General features: G+C 48.3%; 1 protein-coding gene across 2 annotated transcripts in view; it reads right to left on the bottom strand.

Moving 5' to 3' along the window:
- asb14a (ankyrin repeat and SOCS box containing 14a) overlaps window positions 1-23,292 on the bottom strand; it is a 50,150-nt gene that overhangs the window by 972 nt on the left and 25,886 nt on the right. For both annotated transcript variants that reach the window (XM_072472437.1, XM_072472439.1), the window contains 3 exons: window positions 16,315-16,486; window positions 12,533-13,076; window positions 8,834-8,987 (listed from right to left, as the gene is read on the bottom strand). In XM_072472437.1, the coding sequence (XP_072328538.1) occupies window positions 8,834-8,987; window positions 12,533-13,076; window positions 16,315-16,486 (870 nt within the window). The remainder of the gene's footprint in view (window positions 1-8,833; window positions 8,988-12,532; window positions 13,077-16,314; window positions 16,487-23,292) is intronic.

The following is a 23,292-nucleotide window of genomic DNA, read 5'->3' as shown; positions in this document are numbered from 1 at the left end:
ACTCATCGTAGACAAGTGTGTATTCAGCAGCCATTCCAAACTGGCAACATCCTCAACTGCACCATAGCTACAGGAGGGCTCTACTTGAATCTGCAGCTGTAGTCTTTTATACTTTTCCTACATCTAAAAATGGTTGAATTTGCATCAGAGATTTTTTGGCAACATAATCTCTTATCAGGCTGGATGATGAGAAAGGAGTTTCTTACAGAAAGTGTTCGTCCCCACTTTTCATCATATTGAGCCAGCATCTACCATGGAGATGGTCAGTAACATTGTTCAGGTTGGACATTATTAAAATGTATTTGTTCACAGGATATGGGCATTGCTGGCTAGGCTAGTATTTCTTGCCCATCCTTCATTGCTCTTGAGAAGGTGGTGGTGAGCTGCCTTGAATTCGTGGTGATGCTTTGAAAAGGGACAGTTAGGGCAGCATGGTGGGACAGTGGTTAGCACTGCTGCCTCGTGGCACCGAGGTCCCAGGTTCGATCCCGGCTCTGGGTCACTGTCCGTGTGAACAAAGAAAATTACAGCACAGGAACAGGCCCTTCGGCCCTCCCAGTCTGCGCCGATCCAGATTCTTTATCTAAACCTGTCGCCTATTTTCCAAGGATCTACTTCCCTGCCCGTTCATATATCTGTCTAGATGCATCTTAAATGATGCTATTGTGCCCGCCTCTACCACCTCCGCTGGCAAAGAGTTCCAGGCACCCACTGCGTAAAAAAACTTTCCACGCGACTTCCGGTTGCGGCTATGCAGAGCTAAGCCGCACGATTCGGCAGCTCCCGCGATTACGGCCTTTCGGGCTCGCTACGGAATTTTTTTTACAGACAACCCATGGGGAAGAGAAGAGAGAGGTCCCCTACCGACTTTTATGGACCGGACCCGAAGTGCAACGGCCAAAAAAGCGGCATTGGAGAAGCGAGGGAAAAAAAGCAAAATGGCGGAGACCGGGGACAAAGAGGAGATGCAGGAATTCATCAAGCGCTGCTTTGAGGAGCTGCGTAAGGAGATGCTGGCGCCTATGCTGGCGGTAATTGAAGGACTAGGGATAACCCAGAAGGCCCATGAGGTGAAGATCCAGGAGGTCCAGTAAAGAGTGAGTGAGAATGAGGACGAGCTCTTGGGCCTGGCGGTGAGAGTGGAGCGGCACGAGGCGCTACACAAGAAGTGGGCGGGAAGACTCGAAGACCTGGAGATCAGGTCGAGGAGAAATAATCTGAGGATCCTGGGTCTCCCAGAAGGAGTGGAGGGGGCCGATGCCGCGGCATACGCGGGCACGATGATCGGGGCGATGATGGGCGCGGAGGCCCCTTCGAGGGCGCTGGAGCTGGACGGGGCGCAACGGGTGCTGCCGAGGAAGCCCAAGGCAACTGAGCCGCCAAGGGCGATGGTGGTGAGATTTCACCGGTTTATGGACAGAGAGAGGGTCCTGAAATGGGCCAAGAAGGAGAGGAGTAGCAAGTGGGACAATGCAGAGATCCGAATATACCCGGACTGGAGCACGGAGGTTGCCAAGCGGAGAGCGGGTTTCAACCGGGCCAAAGCGGTGCTGCATCGGAAAGGAGTGAAATTTGGAATGTTGCAGCCAGCGCGACTGTGGGTTACATACAAGGACCAACATTACTACTTCGAAACGCCTGAAGAGGCGTGGACCTTTATGCAAACTGAAAAGTTGGACTCTAACTGAGGGTTTGTGAGGGTGGGGGGTGTTTAAGGGTCGAAGTATGATGGTTGTATATAGGGGGTCAATCACGCGCAGGAAATGTTATATGGGCTGGGGGAGAGAGACTGGGCCGCGACAGGAGCTGCGCCAGAGGGGGCGGGACAGGCTTTGGAAAGCGCCGGGGGGGGGGGGTTTCCCGCATACGGGAAGAAAGACGGGAAGGGGAACGAAGGATTGATTGGGAGACTCCCACACGGGGGGGGGGGGGGGTCAAAGGGACGGCGGGGGAAGCCAGGGTCAGCAGGTGTCAGCTGCCTTAGGGGAGTGATATGGGGGGAGCAAAAAGCTAGACAGGGGTCTGAAGGGGGGGAGGAGGGGGAAAAAGGGTTGCTGCTGCACTGGCCGAAAGGGAATGGGACACAGAAGAGGTGGTCAGGACGGAGGTCCCCCGGCTGGGGGACTGGAGGGTGAGGGAGACGCGGGCACGGGACTGGCCCAGAAAAGGAGATGGCTAGTCGGCAGGGGGGGCGGGTGAGAGCCCCTCCAATCCAGCTGATAACGTGGAACGTGAGGGGCCTGAATGGGCCGGTGAAGAGGGCTTGAGTGTTCGCGCACTTGAAGGGACTGAAGGCAGACGTGGCTATGCTCCAAGAGACACACTTGAAGGTGGCGGACCAGGTCAGGTTAAGAAGGGGATGGGTAGGACAGGTATTTCACACGGGACTGGACGCGAAAAATAGAGGGGTGGCAATTTTGGTGGGAAAACATATGTCATTTGAGGCCAAGACTATCGTAGTGGATAATGGAGGGAGATATGTGATGGTAGGTTGCAAGGGACGTGGGTGGTGTTGGTAAATGTATATGCCCTGAACTGGGATGATGCTGGATTCATGAAGCGCATGTTGGGGCGCATTCCGGACCTGGAGGTAGGAGGCCTGATAATGGGAGGGGACTTCAATACGGTGCTGGACCCAGCACTGGATCGCTCCAGATCAAGGACGAGAAAGAGGCCGGCGGTGGCCAAGGTGCTCAGGGGGTTTATGGATCAGATGGGGGGAGTGGACCCATGGAGGTTTGTAAGACCGCAGGCCAGGGAATTTTCTTTCTTCTCCCACGTACACAAAGCCTACTCCCGGATAGATTTCTTTGTTCTGGGCAGGGCGCTCATCCCGAGGGTGGAGGGGACAGAGTATTCGGCTATAGCCGTTTCGGACCATGCCCCGCACTGGGTGGAAATGGGGTTGTGAGAGGAGAGGGACCAACGCCCGCTGTGGCGGCTGGATGTGGGACTGCTGGCAGATGAGGTGGTGTGTGGGAAGGTGAGGGGGTGTATCGAAAGGTACTTGGAGGCCAACGACAACGGGGAGGTGCGAGTGGGGTTGGTATGGGAGGCGTCGAAGGCTGTGATCAGGGGAGAGCTAATCTCCATCAGGGCTCATAGGGAGAAGACAGAGGGCATGGAAAGGGAGAGGTTAGTGGGGGAGATTTTGAGAGTGGACAGGAGATACGCCGAGGCCCTGGAGGGAAGATTACTTGGGGAAAGACGACGGCTCCAGACGGAGTTTGACCTGTTGACCACAGGGAAGGCGGAGGCACAGTGGAGGAAGGCGCAGGGGGCGAGCTACGAGTACGGGGAAAAGGCTAGTCGGATGCTGGCACACCAGCTCCGTAAGAGGACGGCAGCAAGGGAAATAGGGGGAATCAAAGATGGAAGGGGAGCCACGGTTCGGAGTGTAACGAAAATAAACAAGGTATTCAAAGCCTTCTATGAAGAGCTGTACAGATCCCAGCCCCCAGGGGGGGAAGAGGGGATGAGACGATTCCTAGGCCAACTGAGGTTCCCGAGGGTGGAGGAGCAAGAGGTGGCTGGTTTGGGGGCACCAATCGGGTTGGAGGAGCTGAGCAAGGGTTTGGGGAGTATGCAGGCGGGGAAGGCCCCGGGGCCAGACGGGTTCCCGGTGGAATTCTACAGAAAGTACATAGATCTGTTGGCCCCGCTACTAGTGAGGACCTTTAACGAGGCAAGAGAGGTGGGGACCCTGCCCCCGACAATGTCGGAGGCGACAATTTCCTTGATTCTAAAGCGAGACAACGACCCACTGCAATGTGGATCGTACAGGCCGATCTTGCTCCTCAATGTGGACGCTAAGTTATTGGCAAAAGTGCTGGCCACAAGGATTGAGGATTGTGTCCCGGGGGTGATTCATGAGGACCAGACGGGATTCGTAAAGGGCAGGCAATTAAACACTAATGTGCGGCGGCTCTTAAAAGTGATAATGATGCCATCGGAGGAGGGAGAGGCGGAGATAGTGGCAGCTTTGGACCCGGAAAAGGCCTTTGACCGAGTAGAGTGGGAGTACCTCTGGGAGGTGCTGCATAGGTTTGGGTTCGGGGGAGGGTTTATCAGCTGGGTTAAGCTCCTTTACAGAGCCCCGGTGGCGAGTGTAGTGACAAACCGGCGGAGGTCGGAGTACTTTCGGCTGTACCGAGGAACGAGGCAGGGGTGCCCCCTGTCCCCCCTGTTGTTTGCATTGGCAATCGAACCCTTGGCCATATCACTGAGGGAGTCTAATAAATGGAGGGGGGTGGTCCGAGAGGGAGAAGAGCATCGGGTGTCGCTATATGCGGATGACCTGTTGCTGTACGTGGCGGACCCAATGGAGGGGAGGGTGGAGGTCATGCAGACTCTTAGGGAGTTTGGGGAGTTCTCGGGCTATAAGCTCAATGTAGGGAAGAGTGAGCTTTTTGTATTACAGGCAGGGGACCAAGAAAGAGGGATAGGGGACCTACCGCTGAGGAGGGCGGTGGGGAGTTTTCGGTATCTGGGGATCCAGATAGCCAGGAGCTGGGGGACCCTACATAAACTGAATCTGACGAGGTTGGTGGACCAAATGGAGGAGGACTTCAAAAGATGGGACATGTTACTGCTCTCGCTGGCGGGTAGAGTGCAGTCGGTCAAAATGGTGGTCCTTCCGAGGTTTTTGTTTGTGTTTCAGTGCCTTCCCATCGTGATCACCAAGGGCTTTTTCAAGAGAGTAGGTAGGAGTATTATGGGGTTTGTGTGGGCGAATAAGACCCCGAGGGTAAGGAGAGGGTTCCTGGAACGCAGCAGGGACCGAGGAGGGTTGGCGCTGCCAAACCTAGGGAGCTACTACTGGGCAGCAAATGTGGCGATGATCCGCAAGTGGGTTATGGAGGGAGAGGGGGCGGCAAGGAAGATGATGGAGATGGCGTCCTGTAAAGGAATGAGCTTGGGGGCGTTGGTGACGGCACCGCTGCCATTCTCGCCATCAAAGTATACCACAAGACGGTGGTGGCGGCAACGTTAAGGATCTGGGGCCAGTGGAGACGGCACAGGAGTGCAGTGGGAGCCTCGGTGTGGTCCCCGATCAGGGGTAACCACCGGTTTGTCCTGGGGAAGATGGACGGGGGGTTCCAGGGCTGGCATCGGGCGGGGATTAGAAGAATGGGGGACCTGTTCATTGACGGGACATTTGCGAGCCTCGGGGCACTGGAGGAGAAGTTTGAGCTACCCCCGGGAAATGCATTTAGATATATGTAGGTGAGGGCTTTTGTGAGGCGACAGGTCAGGGAATTCCCGTTGCTCCCGGCACAAGAAATTCAAGACCGGGTGATCTCGGGTGTATGGGTCGGGGAGGGCAAGGTGTCGGCACTACACCAAGAAATGAAAGAAGAGGGGGAAGCGTTAGCAGAAGAATTGAAGGGTAAATGGGAGGAGGAGCTGGGGGAGGAGATCGAGGAAGGTCTGTGGGCTGATGCCCTAGGTAGGGTTAATTCCTCCTCCTCATGTGCCAGGCTCAGCCTGATCCAATTTAAGGTGGTTCACAGAGCGCACTTGACGGGGGCAAGGTTGAGTCGGTTCTTTGGGGTAGAGGACAGATGCGGAAGGTGTTCAGGGAGTCCGGCGAACCATCTCCATATGTTTTGGTCATGCCCGGCACTGGAGGGGTTCTGGAGAGGAGTGGCGGGAGCAATATCTCAGGTGGTGAAAGTCCGGGTCAAGCCAAGCTGGGGGCTAGCAATATTTGGAGTAGTGGACGAGCCGGGAGTGCAGGAGGCGAAAGAGGCCGGCATTCTGGCCTTTGCGTCCCTAGTAGCCCGGCGAAGGATCTTGCTAATGTGGAAGGAGGCGAAGCCCCCCAGCGAGAGGCCTGTATAAACGACATGGCTGGGTTCATAAAGCTGGAGAGGATCAAGTTTGCCTTGAGAGGGTCTGTGTAGGGGTTCTACAGGCGGTGGCAACCGTTCCTAGACTATCTCGCGGAGCGTTAGAGGAAGGTCGGTCAGCAGCAGCAGCAACCCTGGGGGGGTGGGGGAATGGGGGATTGCTTGGGGGGATGAAGGAGCAGGAGATAACATGAAGGGTGGGGGAAACTGGCACGTGCGGGAGAGAGCCAGTGCATAAAGTTATGTAAATATACCATTTTGCCATGTATATATCTTGCTCAGTGCAATTTCGTGTTATTTTGTTACGGAGGGGGGGGGTTATTGTTTGTAAGGGGAAAAAAATTGTGTTGGTAAAAAAACTTTAATAAATATTTTTTTTAAATTTAAAAAAACTTTCCACGCACATCTCCCTTAAACTTTCCCCCTCTCACCTTGAAATCGTGACCCTTTGTAATTGACACCCCCACTCTTGGAAAAAGCTTGTTGCTATCCACCCTGTCCATACCTCTCATAATTTTGTAGACCTCAATCAGGTCCCCCCTCAACCTCCGTCTTTCCAACGAAAACAATCCTAATCTACTCAACCTTTCTTCACAGCTAGCACCCTCCATACCAGGCAACATCCTGGTGAACCTCCTCTACACCCTCTCTAAAGCATCCACATCCTTCTGGTTTGTGGCGACCAGAACTGCACTCAGTATTCCAAATGTGGCCTAAACAAAATCCTATACAACTGTAACATGACCTGCCGACTTTTGTACTCAATACCCCATCCGATGAAGGCAAGCATTCTGTATGCCTTCTTGACCACTCTATCGACCTGCGTTGCTACCTTCAGGGTACAATGGACCTGAACTCCCAGATCTCTCTGTACATCAATTTTCCCCAGGACGCTTCCATTGACCATATAGTCCGCTCTTGAATTAGATCTTCCAAAATGCATCATCTCACATTTGCCTGGATTGAACTCCATCTGCCATTTCTCTGCCCAATTCTCCAATCTATCTATATTTTGCTGTATTCTCTGACAGTCCTCCTCGCTATCTGCAACTCCACCAATCTTAGTATCATCTGCAAACTTGCTAATCAGACCACCTATACCTTCGTCCAGATCATTTATGTATATCACAAACAACAATGGTCCGAGCATGGATCCCTGTGGAACACCACTAATCACCTTTCTCCATTTTGAGACACACCCTTCCACCACTACTCTCTGTCTCCTGTTGCCCAGCCAGTTCTTTATCAATCTAGCTAGTACACCCTGAACCCCATACGACTTCACTTTTTCCATCAACCTGCCATGGGAAACTTTATCAAACGCGTGTGGAGTTTGCACATTCTCCCCGTGTTTGCGCAGGTTTGGTCTCCACACCCCAAAGATGTGCAGACTAGGTGCATTGGCCAAGCTAAAATTTGCCCTTTAATTGAAAAAAATGAATTGGGGACTCGAAGTTTAAAAAAAAAGAGACAGTTACAGAAACATAAAAACTAGGAGCAGGAGGAGGCCATTTGGTCCTTCCACCCTGTCCCGCCATTCATTATGATCATAGCTGATCATCCAACTCAATAGCCTAATCCTGCCTTTCCCCATATCCTTGGATCCCCTTTGCCATATGTGCTATATATCTAGCTGCTTCTTGAAAACATTCAAGAAGAGATTGTCCGTTGGCAAGATCCTCCGCTTCGCCGGCAGTGCACTCACGCCCGCTGATTTCCGATGGTGTGGGGTTGGCCACAATGGGAAACCCCATTGGCTGGCTGCCGGGATGAAGTATCCTGTTGGCAGGGGCGCGCCGCGCCAGTAAACGGGTCTGGCAGGATGGAGAATCCTGCCCACAATGTTTTGGCCTCAACCACTTTCTGTGGGAATGAGTTCCACAGGCTTATCGCTCTCTGGGTGAAGAAATTTCTCCTCCCCTCTGTCCTAAATGGTCTGCCCCGTATCCTCAGACTGTAACCCCTGGTTCTGGACACACCCACCAATCAGGAACTTCCTGCGGGAACATTATGGTATCTTTTGTGTTTTATCAAGGAAATTATTTGTCGTAACATGACACCTGAAACTGGTAGGATGTTTGGTGGGGGTGGGAATATATTAGGTAGCCATTTGGCATTTGTTTCTCTTATAGTCCAGGTTATTATCCATGTTGTTATATTGGTCTACTTGTCAAGATGTCAGTGTTGTGCTCTTGATGTGTTTATGGCTATGTTGTTATGCAATCGGCATAACATATGCAATCGGCATAACATTTGGAGGATGTGGAAGAACAGACTCCCCAAGGGTTCTAGTTTTCCTCCAACTTTTCAAAACACATTTACAAATCCGCCCAACATACGATACTTTGGGCCATTGGAGGGTCACCTAGCCGGGTACTAGTGAAAGGACCCCAAGAAATCTCATGCTACGAGAATAGTGGGAACACGGAGGAGAATAAAAGTGACTTCCTGAGAGCTGTAGCACACCTTGATTTGGTCCCAGGTGAAGTGAAGTAACCAGCAAGATCCTAGAAAGTACAGAGGAACTCTTGGATAATAATAAAAGTAGAACTTAAGTGGTCTGTTGTGATTTTGGGGTTTAAAGTATATATGTGTTTATGAAATAGTTGTTTTGTTGTTTAAATTGGGAAATCTTGTGGCATAATCTTTTTCAGTTAATAACTTGAGTTTTAATTCATTTTTTAAAAGTTTCAACCTCACTGAGATTGTAACATTATTCAGAACTTGGGTGCAAACATCCGCATTCTAAATTAATTCTAAGGAGATTTAAGTCCCAAGGGGCTCCAATGAACATGTTAAAACAGGTTTGACACCTGAGGGGTTGGGTTCAACTTTGAAATTTATACTGCAATTTTGGTATTTTGAAACTAGTTTACATGGTACTAGGTTGACAGTAGAAATGTACCCTTAATGTGTCCTGGCAATTCTAATATTCATTACTGATTACCAAAGACATTGAGACCAAATGATCAAGAACTTACTCAGGATATGTCTGATTTCTGGCCATTCACATTGTTGTTTAAGTGTGGCTTTTAGTTTAGAGCAGAAACGAACGTAAGCCACATAATCCAACATCACACGGATCACTTTCCCAGAGAGGTGCTTTAACCAGTTTAATGTAATTACTTCACAAAACTGAAATAAAAATTCAAAAGATTAAATAATATTTGTATTAATTTTGAGTCATGGATTGTTTTCTTCCTTTTGTTGAAACATATTTTATTGATGCATTTATATATATACATATCAAACACAGCCATAAAACAAAACAAGCAAACAGAGATGCAAATAAGTAAAACAACTTAAATACATAACCCCCGCCCCCCCAATCTTCCAGCTCCTCGGCTCCCCTGCCTCCATTTTACCCCTCCCCCACTGCTGACATCTTAACTGTTTTCAAAGAAGTCAATGGATTGTTATCACCTTTTCAAATTACAGCAAAAAAGCAATGGCTGAAGCTGAATTCCCATAGAGTAAATATTTGCTTGAGTGAAGGCATGGTTGGAATATTCAAGTCAGTGCACCAGGGTACTCCAGAAGTTCCAGAGGTTTGTGTTCAGGAATCTATTTTGTACCTCAGCAGTCCAGCTTTTAAAATTCATTACCATTTTGGTGAATTTCTGTGTTTCAAGTTAAAATATTTTGGTACTGAAGAATGAAATCTTTCCACTATTAACACAGTTTCAGCACTGAGCAGTGTTGATTCATCAGACAAGAGACTGAGTGGGAACTGCAGGCGGCAGATCAATTATGCCGGGGAAGATGCATCCTGTCCTCCCCTCGTGTGCCCACATACACTTTCCAGCAGAGGTTACATCAGGACAAGCAGGTTTGAAAGTCCTGAAAGATCTTCCCCTCCCTTGTCCAAAGCCATGGAAATGACTTGCCTTTTTTTGGCTGAGATCAACTAAATTAACCCAGAATCTGGAGTTCAAAACTTCATCAATACATGTACTCACTTTGTGGCTATGGGTGCACAAAGTATCCTGATCAAAAATCAGAACTTCTGGAAGGTAGGTAAGAACATAAGATAAGAGTCCCTCGTGGCCTCAGACTTCAGAGAAAGTTTGACCTTGGACACTGGCACGTGGACATGCTTTTTACCCATGAACCAAACTCCCAGCCAAATAGCCCCATTGCCTTGCGGATAACTCAAGTGTCAAAAGGCTAAGGGATAAAGACTGGCAAAATATCTGGAATGGAGCCCAGAGACAGACTGATGTCCAAACATTCTTTTAAAATAAATTTAGAAAACCCTGGGCAGCACGGTGGCGCAGTGGTTAGCACTGCAGCCTCACGGTGCCAAGGTTCCAGGTTCGATCCCGACTCTGGGTCACTGTCCGTGTGGAGTTTGCACATTCTCCCCAGGTTTGCGTGGGTTTCGCCCCCACAACCCAAAGATGTGCAGGGTAGATGGATTGGCCATGCTAAAATTGCCCCTTAATTTGAAAAAATTAATTGGGTACTCTAAATTTTAATTTAAAAAATTTTGAAAATATTTGTTCCCAACTAAGGGGCAATTTAGCGTGACCAGTCTATCTATCCTGCACATTTTGGGGTTGTAAGGGTGCAAATCCCACATGGACAGTGACCCGGGGCCGGGATCGAACCCAGGTCCTCGGCACCGTGAGGCAACAGTTCTAACCACAGTACTGCCCCTAACTAATGTCCAAACATGTCAGTTTTCCAGTAACTCCTCCAACAAAGCTGATGCCAAACACAATTCTTGACATTTCTTTGGACTCAACTAGGGAATTCATAGAATTTACCGTGCAGATGGAGGCCATTTGGCCCATCGAGTCTGCACTGGCTCTTGGAAAGAGCACCCTACCCAAGTCCACACCGCCACCCTATCCCCATAACCCAGCAACCCCACCCAACACTAAGGAAAGTCAGGAGGAGAGCCCTGACATTTGAGCAGTCCATAGATTTTGCCCAGGTTACACCCTGGAGAGGACATTCCAGTTTAACTGCAGAGTATTAACACAACACAGGAGACAGTACTTCCGAGTGATAAGCCCAACTCAACTGGTCCTACCAGCTGTTGCCAATTTTTGGAGGAACCATTGTATCCCACTGGTCAGCCACCACGCACCTGAAGCAGGACAGTTCTCAACCAGTAAGGTGCTGACTGCCAAAGTCCATTTGCTTCAATGGGTGCTTAGAATGTCTATTCGACATGTGGACAGATTTCATCGTACCAAACAAATAAATGAAAAGAAAGAAGATATCAACTCCTCAGTTGGCAAACTGGAAAGTCAGGACTATGTGCATGGGACTTGCAGCTGATTAGAAGATTCCCAGTTTCTTTGTTCAACTGCACATATGCGTTCACCAGAAAGAGTTACCCGGTTTACTTTAATAAAGGTTAACACTAATGACTGCAGGATGTTGGCAAATATGTAAAGCTCCGTCTTTCTAATGAAAACGGTCCGAGTACATTCAGCCTCTCCACATAGCTAACACCGTCCAGACCAGGCAACATCCTGGTTAAATCTCCTCTGCACCCTCTCCAAAGCCTTCACATCCTTCTGGTAGTGTGGTGACCAGAATCATGCGCAATAATCCAAGTGCGGCCTTACCTAGGTTCTATACAATTGCAGCATGACTTGCCAGATTTTATGCTCAATGCCCCGTCCAATGTAGGCAAGCATTCCGTATGCTTTCTTGACTACCTTGTCCACTTGTGTTGCCACCTTCAAAGATCTGTGGACATGTACGCCCAGATCTCTCTGACTTTCTATATTCCTAAGAGTTTTGCCATTTACGATATATTTCCCCTCTATGTTAGACCTACCTAATACAAAATGCATTATCTCACATTTGTTCGGATAAAACTCCATTTGCCATTTCTCTGCCCAAGTCTCCAACTTATCCATGTCCTGCTGTATCTTCTGACAATCCTCAACACTCTGCCACTCCACCAACCTTGGTGTCATCCACAAAATTACTAATCAGACTGGCTACATTTTCCTCCAAATCGTCGATGTATACTACTAACAACAGAGGCCCCAGCACCGATCCCTGCGGAACACCACTAGTCACAACCTTCCATCAGAAAAACACCCTTCAACTGCTACCCTTTGCCTTCTGTGACCTAGCCAGTTCAGTATCCATCTTACCACGTCATCTCTGATCCCGTGTCACTTCACCTTTTGTACCAGTCTGCCAAGTGGCACCTTGTCAAAGGCTTTACTGAAGTCCATGTAAACAACATCCCCCACCCTCCCCTCATCAATCATCTTTGTCACCCCCTCAAAAAACTCGATCAAGGGCGTCATGGTAGCACAGTGGTTAGCACAGTCGCTTCATAGGGTCCCAGGTTTGATTTCTGGCTTGGGTCACTGTCTGTGTGGAGTCTGCACGTTCTCCCCGTGTCTGCGTGGGTTTTCTCCGGGTGCTCTGGTTTCCACCTACAGTCCAAAGATGTGCAGGTTAGGTGGATTGGTCATGCTAAATTGCCCTTAGTGTCCAAAAAGGTTAGGTGGGGTTACTGCGTTACGGGGATAGGGTGGAGGTGTGGGTTTAGGTAGGGTGACCTTTCCAAATGGCGTCCTTCTGCACCGTAAATTCTATGATTCTGTGATTCTAATAGTGATTGACCAGGGGTCTCAAAGCCATTGTAAAGTGCCCAGTTACCCTGACATTGAATGAAATATGCAGACTAATCCGGTACCTACCATGTTGTCTTTAATGACTGAAGGTGTCCATCCTTCAGAGGAAAACAGGGGATGAATTTTGTTTTCATGTGGACAATCGAAGCAGCGATGGATGTCGTACCCATAACTGAACAACATCCGCAACATAACTTCATCATTTAATGCATACTGCAGTGCAGACGGGAAGTGAGTTGTGTTCACTCTGCAATAGTAATTTACATTGGCTCCATGCCGAAGAAGCAGGTTTATGAGTTCATAGTTGCCCAGTCTCAGAGCAAGCTGGAGACAGTTGATGGGATCTTGATTGGGTAAGGCTCCAGCCTCCAGGAGGAGCCGAGCGGAGAAGACATCATTATTTGACACGGCAAAATAGAGAGCAGATTTTCTGTGGTCATCATAACCTCTGCGAAGCCTGTGACTGAGCATGAAATTGACATCAAAGTGGAACTGCAGAAGCAACTTGAGGCATTCCTGCTGGCCACCTGCTGCTGCAGAATGCACTGGACTTATCCCACTCTCCTTAATAGCAGAGTAATCCGTCACAGGAATTAACTGCTTCACTGATCTATGGTAAACCAGGCAATGATACATTTTAGTAATTGTGAAAAGCTGCAAATCACAGAAATTGGAAATAAAAATAAAATTCCAGAAATACATAGTGGATCCACTGGTACTAAAAAAGGAGACAGATGAAATTAATATTTCAGATTTGTACCCTTCAGGCAAAGGGTCTGCAATTTAAACATTTACCTGTTCACTTTTTTTATTTAGATTAAATTTAGATTAAATTTAGAGTACCCAATTCTTTTTTTTCCAATTAAGGGGCAATTTAGTGTGGCCAATCCACCTACCCTGCACATCTCTGGGTTGTGGGGGTGAGACCCACGCAGACACGGGGAGAATGTGCAAACGCCACATGGACAGTGACCCGGGGCCGGGATCGAACCCGGGTCCTCGGAGCCGTGAGGCAGCAGTGCTAACCACTGCGCACCTGTTCATTTTTTAACCACAGATGTTGAGCAACAAATTGTAATTTCCAGCAATTTGTGCTTTTATTTCATATTAAACTGAACACAGAAGCTGAAAGGAAGTTCCCTTATTCGGTTTTGTTTACATAAGCCCACCGACTTCAGGCTCCCAGTGTTATAAAGCTGCAGCACGTGCACTGTTCTCTCACTGTCAGCTATAGTTAGACATGATCTGACTTCTCTTGCCAGGGTGGTGATGGAGTCTGAATACATCACGGGGTTTGCAAGCTACTGCAGAATTTGCTAATTCCACTTCCAGCCATCAGCTGATGCAATATAGTGGGAATGTAAACAGGGATAAGTGACAGCAGGAAACTCTACTGAAATGCAAAAGTTGGAATGATGCCATTATTACTTTCCTATCTGAAAAATGCTTACACCTGGCATTGTCCTGGGTCATCGGGCTACTCCGAGGGTATGTTTTCTAAATGTGCCACTTGACCTGGAAGATTAACACAGGATGTGCAAATGTGACAATAATATCAATAATATCTCCCATTTAAAAATGGGTCCAAGACAGATATTCCCAACTATTTAAGAATGAGTCTTTTATTTAGAAGCAGTGTAGATAGGTGACATGTTTTGCATGGTTTTTGAATGGAGCTCTGACAGTGGCTGATGATAAGGTGCTTTGCCGGTTCCCAGTTGTGGAGATCTTGTGGTTCAGGAGATAGCGCCCCTGCCCCTACCTTGGAGCCAGAGACTCTGGGTTCAAAAGACAACCCGGGCTTTTTGGCCATGGAAGGAATGTCTATGATGTGGTTCAACAGACTGATAAATCAGCCTGTTGATCCTTCCAAACCTTCTCCACTATTCCCCAAAGGGGAAAGAGAGTGTGAAGGTACAAAACAAACAAACATAAAATGAAAGCAAAATATTGCGGATGCTGGAAACCTAAACTAAAAACAGAAGGTGTTAGAAATACTCAACAGGTCTGGCAGCATCTGTAGAGAGAGAAACAGCACAAAACACATCTTCTGCTCATCCCCACTGTCAGAATTCCACATCCTCCATCCATCACCTCGTCCCCATTCCCACGACACCTTCTCTTGCAATTGCAGAAGGTGCAACACTTGACTCTTTACCTCCTTCCTCCTCACAGCCCAATGCCCCAAACATTTCTTTCAGGTGAGGCAACATTTCACTTGCACCTCCTTCAATCTGGTCTAATGTATTCACTGCTCCCAATGCAGACTACACTGGGGAGACTAAATGTAGACTGGGTGATCGCTTTGTGGAATATCTTTGTTCAACTGCAAGCATGACCCTAACCTTCCTGTCGCTCACCATTTCAACTCAGCATCTTGCTGTCATGCCCACATGTCTGTTCTTGGCCTGCTGCAATGTTTCAGTGAAACCCAATGCAACCTGGAGAATCAGCACCTCCTCTTCCAATTGGGCACCTTACAGCCCTCAGGACACAACATTGAGTTCAACAACTTTGTGACTTTTCTCTTTTTTTTGCAAACCAAAAATGTTTTTGTCCTAATGCAAATGAGCCCCGCCCTTGCCATTGCGCCATCCATCACTTGTTTGTCAGTTTTGCTTTCAATGAGCATTGACCTTTGTTCACCTACTAACATACTCTGCTATCTTTACTTTATGCCTTCACACTCTGCATTACATACTCTGCTATCTTTACTTTATGCCTTCACACTGCCATTAACACTCTCTCTCTATTGTGCCCGAAACATTTTGTTGCAATCTCTCCTAGCTCCCACCTTCAACTTTGCTCCACTTGTTCCATTCCCTCTTAAACAGCATATAATCCATTACATTTCTCCCTCTCTTTAGCAGTCATACCGACTTGAATCATTAACTCTGTTTCTCTCTCCACAGATGCTGCCAAGTCTGCTGTGTTTTTCCAACACCTTCTGTTTCTATTTTACAAAATAAACTGTTCCCAGCTGGGACTCCTGGTGGAGCATTACACCACAGGTAGAGTTCTGATGAAAGGTCATTGACCTAAAACATTGAGTCAGATTTTCCAGTCAGTGGCAATGAAGGGGTGATCACCGCTGGCTGTGGGGTTATTACAGCCCGATCTTGTCATCCTGTCCCAGCTGCTACCATTATATCCACAGAGAGCAATGGAGCAGCGGAAAGGCCAATCCCCACTTTTACAGCACCAGGTAACATTGTAAAGGTGCGAAGGGATTTAGTGCATTGGTGAGTGAGTGGATGGAGGGGGGGGGGGGGCAATGTTGAGTGGATGGGTGAGTGAGTGGGGTGTTGAATGGATGGGTGAGTGGATGGAGGGGGGATGTTGTGTGGATGGAGGGGTGTTGGGTGGATGGGTGAGTGGGTGGGGGGTGTTGTATGGATGGGTGAGTGGGTGGGGGGGTGTTGAGTGGATGGGTGAGTGGATGGAGGGGGGATGTTGTGTGGATGGAGGGGTGTTGGGTGGATGGGTGAGTGGGTGGGGGGTGTTGTATGGATGGGTGAGTGGGTGGGGGGGTGTTGTGTGGATGGAGGGGTGTTGGGTGGATGGGGGTGTTGAGTGGATGGGTGGGGGGGTAGGCACCCATCCACTTGGGGTGAGATGCTGGATGAGTGAGGGGAATGTGTGGTCAAATTGGGAGGTGGATAGTTGGATTGGGGGGCAGGGGGGCCAACTCCACTATTAATCACTGACCTACAGTCACCGTATTTTAACATTAACAAACATTTTCAAAAAATGGCATTACAATTTCTTGTGAAGTTTTTATTCAAAATGCAAAAAAGAAAATCACCATTGTAGCTGTGCTCTGCCCAATATATTTTCCTCAGACTTACTGATAGTGCCCTCTGTATGATGCCCTGTGAATGGGCAGGTGACCAGAGATTTTGGGAACATTGGCATCAGCCCCATATTCCAACAGGAGTGCCAGGCATTCTGAGTTTGCAACTGTAGCAGCCTCAAATAACACAGACACACCATCAGAAGCTTGAGCCAAGACATTGGCTCCTGTGGAAGAGAGACAGGTTAGTTTAAGGTAGGTAGTAGAACATAGAAAAATACAGCACAGAACAGGCCCTTCGGCCCACGATGTTGTGCCGAACCTTTGTCCTAGATTAATCATAGATTATCATAGAATTTACAGTGCAGAAGGAGGCCATTCAGCCCATCGAGTCTGCACCCGCTCTTGGAAAGAGCACCCTACCCAAGGTCAACACCTCCACCTTATCCCCAAAACCCAGTAACCCCACCCAACTCTAAGGGCAATTTTGGACACTAAGGGCAATTTCTCATGGCCAATCCACCTAACCTGCACATCTTTGGACTGTGGGAGGAAACCGGAGCACCCGGAGGAAACCTACGCACACACGGGGAGGATGTGCAGACTCCGCACAGACAGTGACCCAAGCCGGAATCGAACCTGGGACCCTGGAGCAGTGAAGCAATTGTGCTATCCACAATGCTACTGTGCTGCCCTTAAGAACAAATAAATCTACACTATATCATTCTACTGTAATCCATGTACCTATCCAATAGCTGCTTGAATGTCCCTAATGTTTATGACTCAACTACTTCCACAGGCAGTGCATTCCATGCCCCCACTACTCTCTGGGTAAAGAACCTACCTCTGACAGCCCCCCTATATCTTCCACCATTCACCTTAAATTTATGTCCCCTTGTAATGGTTTGTTCCACCCGGGGAAAAAGTCTCTGACTGTCTACTCTATCTACTCCCCTGATCATCTTATAAACCTCTATCAAGTCGCCCCTCATCCTTCTCCGTTCTAATGAGAAAAGGCCTAGCACCCTCAACCTTTCCTCGTAAGACCTACTCTCCATTCCAGGCAACATCCTGGTAAATCTACTTTGCACCTTTTCCAAAGCTTCCACATCCTTCCTAAAATGAGGTGACCAGAACTGTACACAGTACTCCAAATGTGGCCGTACCAAGGTTTTGTACAGCTGCACCATCACCTCACGGCTCTTAAATTCAATCCCTCTGTTAATGAACGCTAGCACACCACAGGCCTTCTTCACAGCTCTATCCACTTGAGTGGCAACTTTCAAAGATGTATGAACATCGACCCAAGATCTCTCTACTACTCCACATTGTCAAGAACCTGTATTCCGCATTCATATTCGTAATAACCCTGTATTCCGCATTCATATTTGTCCTTCCAAAATGGACAACCTCACACTTTTCATGGTTAAACTCCATCTGCCACTTCTCAGCCAAGCTCTGCAACCTATCTATGTCTCTTTGCAGCCGACAACAGCCCTCTTCACTATCCACAACTCCACCAATCTTCGTATCGTCTGCAAATTTACTGACCCACCCTTCAACTCCCTCATCCAAGTCATTAATGAAAATCACAAACAGCAGAGGACCCAGAACTGATCCCTGTGGTATGCCACTGGTAACTGCGATCCAGGCTGAATATTTGCCATCCACCACCACTCTCTGACTTCTATCGGTTAGCCAGTTTGTTATCCAACTGGCCAAATTTCCCACTATCCCATGCCTCCTTACTTTCTGCATAAGCCTACCATGGGGAACCTTATCAAATGCCTTACTAAAATCCATGTACACTACATCTACTGCTTTACCTTCATCCACATGCTTGGTCACCTCCTCAAAGAATTCAATAAGACTTGTAAGGCAAGACCTACCCCTCACAAATCCGTGCTGACTATCCCTAATCAAGCAGTGTCTTTCCAGATGCTCAGAAATCCTATCCTTTCCATTACTTTGCCTAGCACCGAAGTAAGACTAACTGGCCTGTAATTCCCAGGGTTATCCCTAGTCCCTTTTTTGAACAGGGGCACGATATTCGCCACTCTCCAATCCCCTGGTACCACCCCTGTTGACAGTGAGGACGAAAAGATCATTGCCAACGGCTCTGCAATTTCATCTCTTGCTTCCCATAGAATCCTTGGATATATCCCGTCAGACCTGGGGTACTTGTCTATCCTCAAGTTTTTCAAAATGCCCAACACATCTTCGTTCCCAACAAGTATTTCCTCGAGCTTACCAGTCTGTTTCACACTGTCCTCTCCAACAATATGGCCCCTCTCATTTGTAAATACTGAAGAAAAGTACTCGTTCATGACCTCTCCTATCTCTTCAGACTCAATACACAATCTCCCGCTACTGTCCTTGATCGGACCTAGTCATTCTCATATTTCTCACATATGTGTAAAAGGCCTTGGGGTTTTCCTTGATCCTACCCGCCAAAGATTGTTCATGCCCTCTCTTAGCTCTCCTAATCCCTTTCTTAAGTTCCCTCCTGGCTATCTTGTATCCCTCCAGCGCCCTGTCTGAACCTTGTTTCCTCAGCCTTAAATAAGTCACCTTCTTCCTCTTAACAAGACATTTAACCTCTCTTGTCAACCATGGTTCCCTCACTCGACCATCTCTTCCCTGCCTGACAGGGACATACATATCAAGGACACATAGTACCTGTTCCTTGAACAAGTTCCTCATTTCACTTGTGTCCTTCCCTGACAGCCTATGATCCCAACCTATGCACTTCAATTCTTGTCTGACAACATCATATTTACCCTTCCCCCAATTATAAACCTTGCCCTGTTGCACGCACCTATCCCTCTCCATTACTAAAGTGAAAGTCACAGAATTGTGGTCACTATCTCCAAAATGCTCCGCCACTAACAAATCTATCACTTGCCCTGGTTCATTACCAAGTACCAAATCCAATATGGCCTCCCCTCTGGTCGGGCAATCTACATACTGTGTTAGAAAAGCTTCCTGGACACACGGCACAAACACCACCCCATCCAAACTATTTGACCTAAAGAGTTTCCACTCAATGTTTGGGAAGTTGAAGTCACCCATGACTACTACCCTGTGACTACACCTTTCCAAAATCTGTTTCCCAATCTGTTCCTCCACATCTCTGCTACTATTGGGGGGCCTATAGAAAACGCCCAACAAGTTGACTGTTCCTTTCCTATTTCTGACTTCAACCCATACTACCTCAGTAGGCAGATACCCCTCGAACTACCTTTCTGCAGCTGTTATACTATCTCTAATTAACAATGCCACCCCCCCCCCCCCCCCAACCTCTTTTACCACCCTCCCTAATCTTATTGAAAGATCTATAACCAGGAACCTCCAACAACCACTTCTGCCCCTCTTCTATCCAAGTTTCCATGATGGCCACCACATCGTAGTCCCAAGTACCGATCCATGCCTTAAGTTCACCCACCTTATTCCTGATGCTTCTTGTGTTGAAGTATACACACTTCAACCCATCTCCGTGCCTGTTTTGGCGTCCTGAATATCGGCTACCTTAGTTGCTGGACTACAAATCCGGTTCCCATTCCCCTGCCAAATTAGTTTAAACCCTCCCGAAGTGTACTAGAAAACCTCCCTGCCAGGATATTGGTGCCCCTCTGGTTCAGATGCAACCCGTCATAAGAGTGAAGTTGGATGGGACGTGGGTATGATACCCACTCTTACATACTTAGGCTTGGTTTGGATTCAACTCTGAGTGAGATCAAGCGTGTCCTCCCTTTTGTCAGCTGCAACAGAATAATGTGGAATGAGTTTGAACAAGCCCAATTTCCAAAGAGCAAGTGTTTGCACCAAAAAATTCTGCAAATTTAGCACTAAACACGATTTGGGATCATAAGGAGATTTGATGTTGTAAAGTAGAAAAAGCCAATTGTGACACATGTGTTGACCAGGCAGCTTAGCACAGACCAAGGATCTTTCTGCTCGAAAGTCATATTTCGTAGCCTTTCAGCAGCAGAATGTTTGGGAGACAGACTGGAAGGAGAAACAATATTTTTTTAAAAAGATCGCCTGGTGACTATTCTGATGAGAGAATAGAATCAGCTTCCATGATGCATTTCCTTATCACTTCACTGGGCACTTTATCATAAAATAAGACCCCAGTTATTTTTAAACAGTGATTTGCCCCATATTAAAATATATACAATTCCAAACCTATCAAGTTTCTAAACTTATTTTCCTTATTATGTATCAGATAGGTTCTACAAATAAACTTAGACAAACAAATGCAGAATAAAATATAAGACCATAAGACATAGGAGTGGAAGTAAGGCCATTCGGCCCATCGAGTCGTAGGTTCCAGAGGTAGGTTCTTTACCCAGAGAGTAGTGGGGGCATGGACTGCACTGCCTGTGGAAGTAGTTGAGTCGGAAACATTAGGGATCTTCAAGCAGCTATTGGATAGGTACATGGATTACGGTAAAATGATTATAGTGTAGATTTATTTGTTCTTAAGGGCAGCACGGTAGCATTGTGGATAGCACAATTGCTTCACAGCTCCAGGGTCCCAGGGTTGATTCCGGCTTGGGTCACTGTCTGTGCGGAGTCTGCACGTCCTCCCCGTGTCTGCGTGGGTTTCCTCCGGGTGCTCCGGTTTCCTCCCACAGTCCAAAGATGTGCAGGGCAGGTGGATTGGCCATGATAAATTGCCCTTAGTGTCCAAAATTGCCCTTGGTGTTGGGTGGAGGTGTTGAGTTTGGGTAGGGTGCTCTTTCCAAGAGCCGGTGCAGACTCAGGGGGCCGAATGGCCTCCTTCTGCACTGTAAATTCAATGATAATCTATGATTAATCTAGGACAAAGGTTCGGCACAACATTGTGGGCCGAAGGGCCTGTTCTGTGCTGTATTTTCTATGTTCTATGAGTCCACTCCACCATTCAATCATGGCTGATTTCAACTCCATTTACCCGCTCTCTCCATAGCCCTTAATTCCTCGAGAAATCAAGAATTTATCAACTTCTGTCTTAAAGACATTCAACGTCCCGGCCTCTACCGCCCTCTGTGGCAATGAATTCCACAGACCCACCACTCTCTGGCTGAAGAAATTTCTCCTCATCTCTGTTCTAAAGTGACTCCCTTTTATTCGAAGGCTGTGCCCGGGCCCGGGTCCTAGTCTCCCCTGCTAATGGAAACAACTTCCCTACGTCCAGCCTATCTAAGCCATTCATTATTCTCTAATAATGGATGGATGTGCCAAAAATAACAACAGATGGACACTTTATTAGTTTTGCAGCCTATGAGTAAACATAAGAGCACATGTAACCTTGGGACATGGTTTGATAATTGTTTGATAAATAGGAGCTAGAGAAAAGGGATAAAGGGATTGCACTTGGTGCAATGAATCATAGAATTTACAGTGCAGAAAGAGGCCATTTGGTCCATCGAGTCTGCACCAGCCCTTGGAAAGAGCACCCCACCCAAGCCCACACCTCCACCCCCATCCCCATAACCCAGCAACGCCACCCAACCTTTCTGGACACTAAGTGCAATTTAGCATGACCAACCCACCTAACCTGAACATCTTTGGACTGTGGGAGGAAACCGGAGGAAACCCACACAGACATGGGGAGAAAGTGCAAACTCCGCACAGACAATGACACAAGCCGGGAATCGAACCTGAGACCCTGGTACTGTGAAGCAACTGTGCTAACCACTGTGCTACCGTGCCCCCCCCCGATGGGACAAGCTGTGTTCTCCAAGGGCCATTACAGGGATCCTTCCCTCAGCTTTTCATCACATATATCGATGATGTGAATTAAAGAATAGAAACTTATACATCCAAACTTGCAATTATTAAATTTTTGAGAACAGGAAGTTGTGTAGATGGGAGCATGAAGTTATAAAGGGACATAAACAGATTCAGTTTATAGACAAAAATATGGCAGACGGATTTCAATATTGGGTAGCGTGATATCATCTGCTTTGGATCCAAGGAAGTCAAGTTGGAATTTGTTTGACAGCTTGGGCGAAATTCTCCCCCAACGGCGGGATGCCCGCCGACTGGCGCCAAAGCCGGCGCAAATCAGACGGGCATCGCGCCGGCAAAAAGGTGCGGAAGTCTCCGCATCTTTGGCGGCCTAGCCCCAACATTGAGGGGCTAGGCCGACGCCGGAGGGATTTCCGCCCCGCCAGCTGGCGGAAATGGCGTTTGTTGCCCCGCCAGCTGGCGCGGAAATGCGGCGCATGCGCGGGAGCGTCAGCGGCCGCTGTCAGTTTCCCACGCATGCGCAGTGGGGAGAGTCACTTCCGCCTCCGCCATGGTGGAGACCGTGGCGGAGGCGGAAGGGAAAGAGTGCCCCCACGGCACAGGCCCGCCCGCGGATTGGTGGGCCCCGATCGCGGGCCAGGCCACCGTGGGGGCACCCCCCGGGGTCAGATCGCCCCGCGCCCCCCCCCCAGGACCCCGGAGCCCGCCCACGCCGCCTGGTCCCGCCGGTAAATACCAGGTTTGATTTACGCCGGCGGGACAGGCAATTCCTGGGCGGGACTTCGGCCCATCCGGGCCGGAGAATCCAGCGGGGGGTCCCGCCAACCGGCGCGGCCGGATTCCCGCCCCCGCCCAATCTCCGGGAGCGGAGACTTCGGCGGGGGCGGGGGCGGGATTCACGGCGGCCAACGGCCATTCTCCGACCCGGCGGGGGGTCGGAGAATGACGCCCCTTATGACTAGAAACTAAGAATAAAATTAAAGAATAAATTGCATAAACTTGGTTCATAGTCTCTTAATTTAGCAGATTGAGGAGTGATCTGAGGCATTTCAAATAAGAAAAAATCAGTCGACCAGATACGGGGAAGCTATTTCCTCTGATGCGGGAATCTAGAATAAAAGAAATCTGGAAACAAAAGCTTGGCCATTCAGGAATGAATCAGGAAGTACATTTCACACCACAGGTAGTGAAAAAGTGAAAATCTCTCACCCAAGTGGGGTTGATGCCGGATAAATTGAATATTTTAAGACAAAGATCATCAGATTTCTATGAGGAAAAGGTATCAAGGGAAATA

Source organism: Scyliorhinus torazame, chromosome 13 (assembly GCF_047496885.1).
Source record: "Scyliorhinus torazame isolate Kashiwa2021f chromosome 13, sScyTor2.1, whole genome shotgun sequence".
Taxonomy (NCBI): domain Eukaryota; kingdom Metazoa; phylum Chordata; class Chondrichthyes; order Carcharhiniformes; family Scyliorhinidae; genus Scyliorhinus; species Scyliorhinus torazame.
Note: the sequence above shows the minus strand (reverse complement) of the source record. Positions and strands in the feature narration are given on the sequence as shown.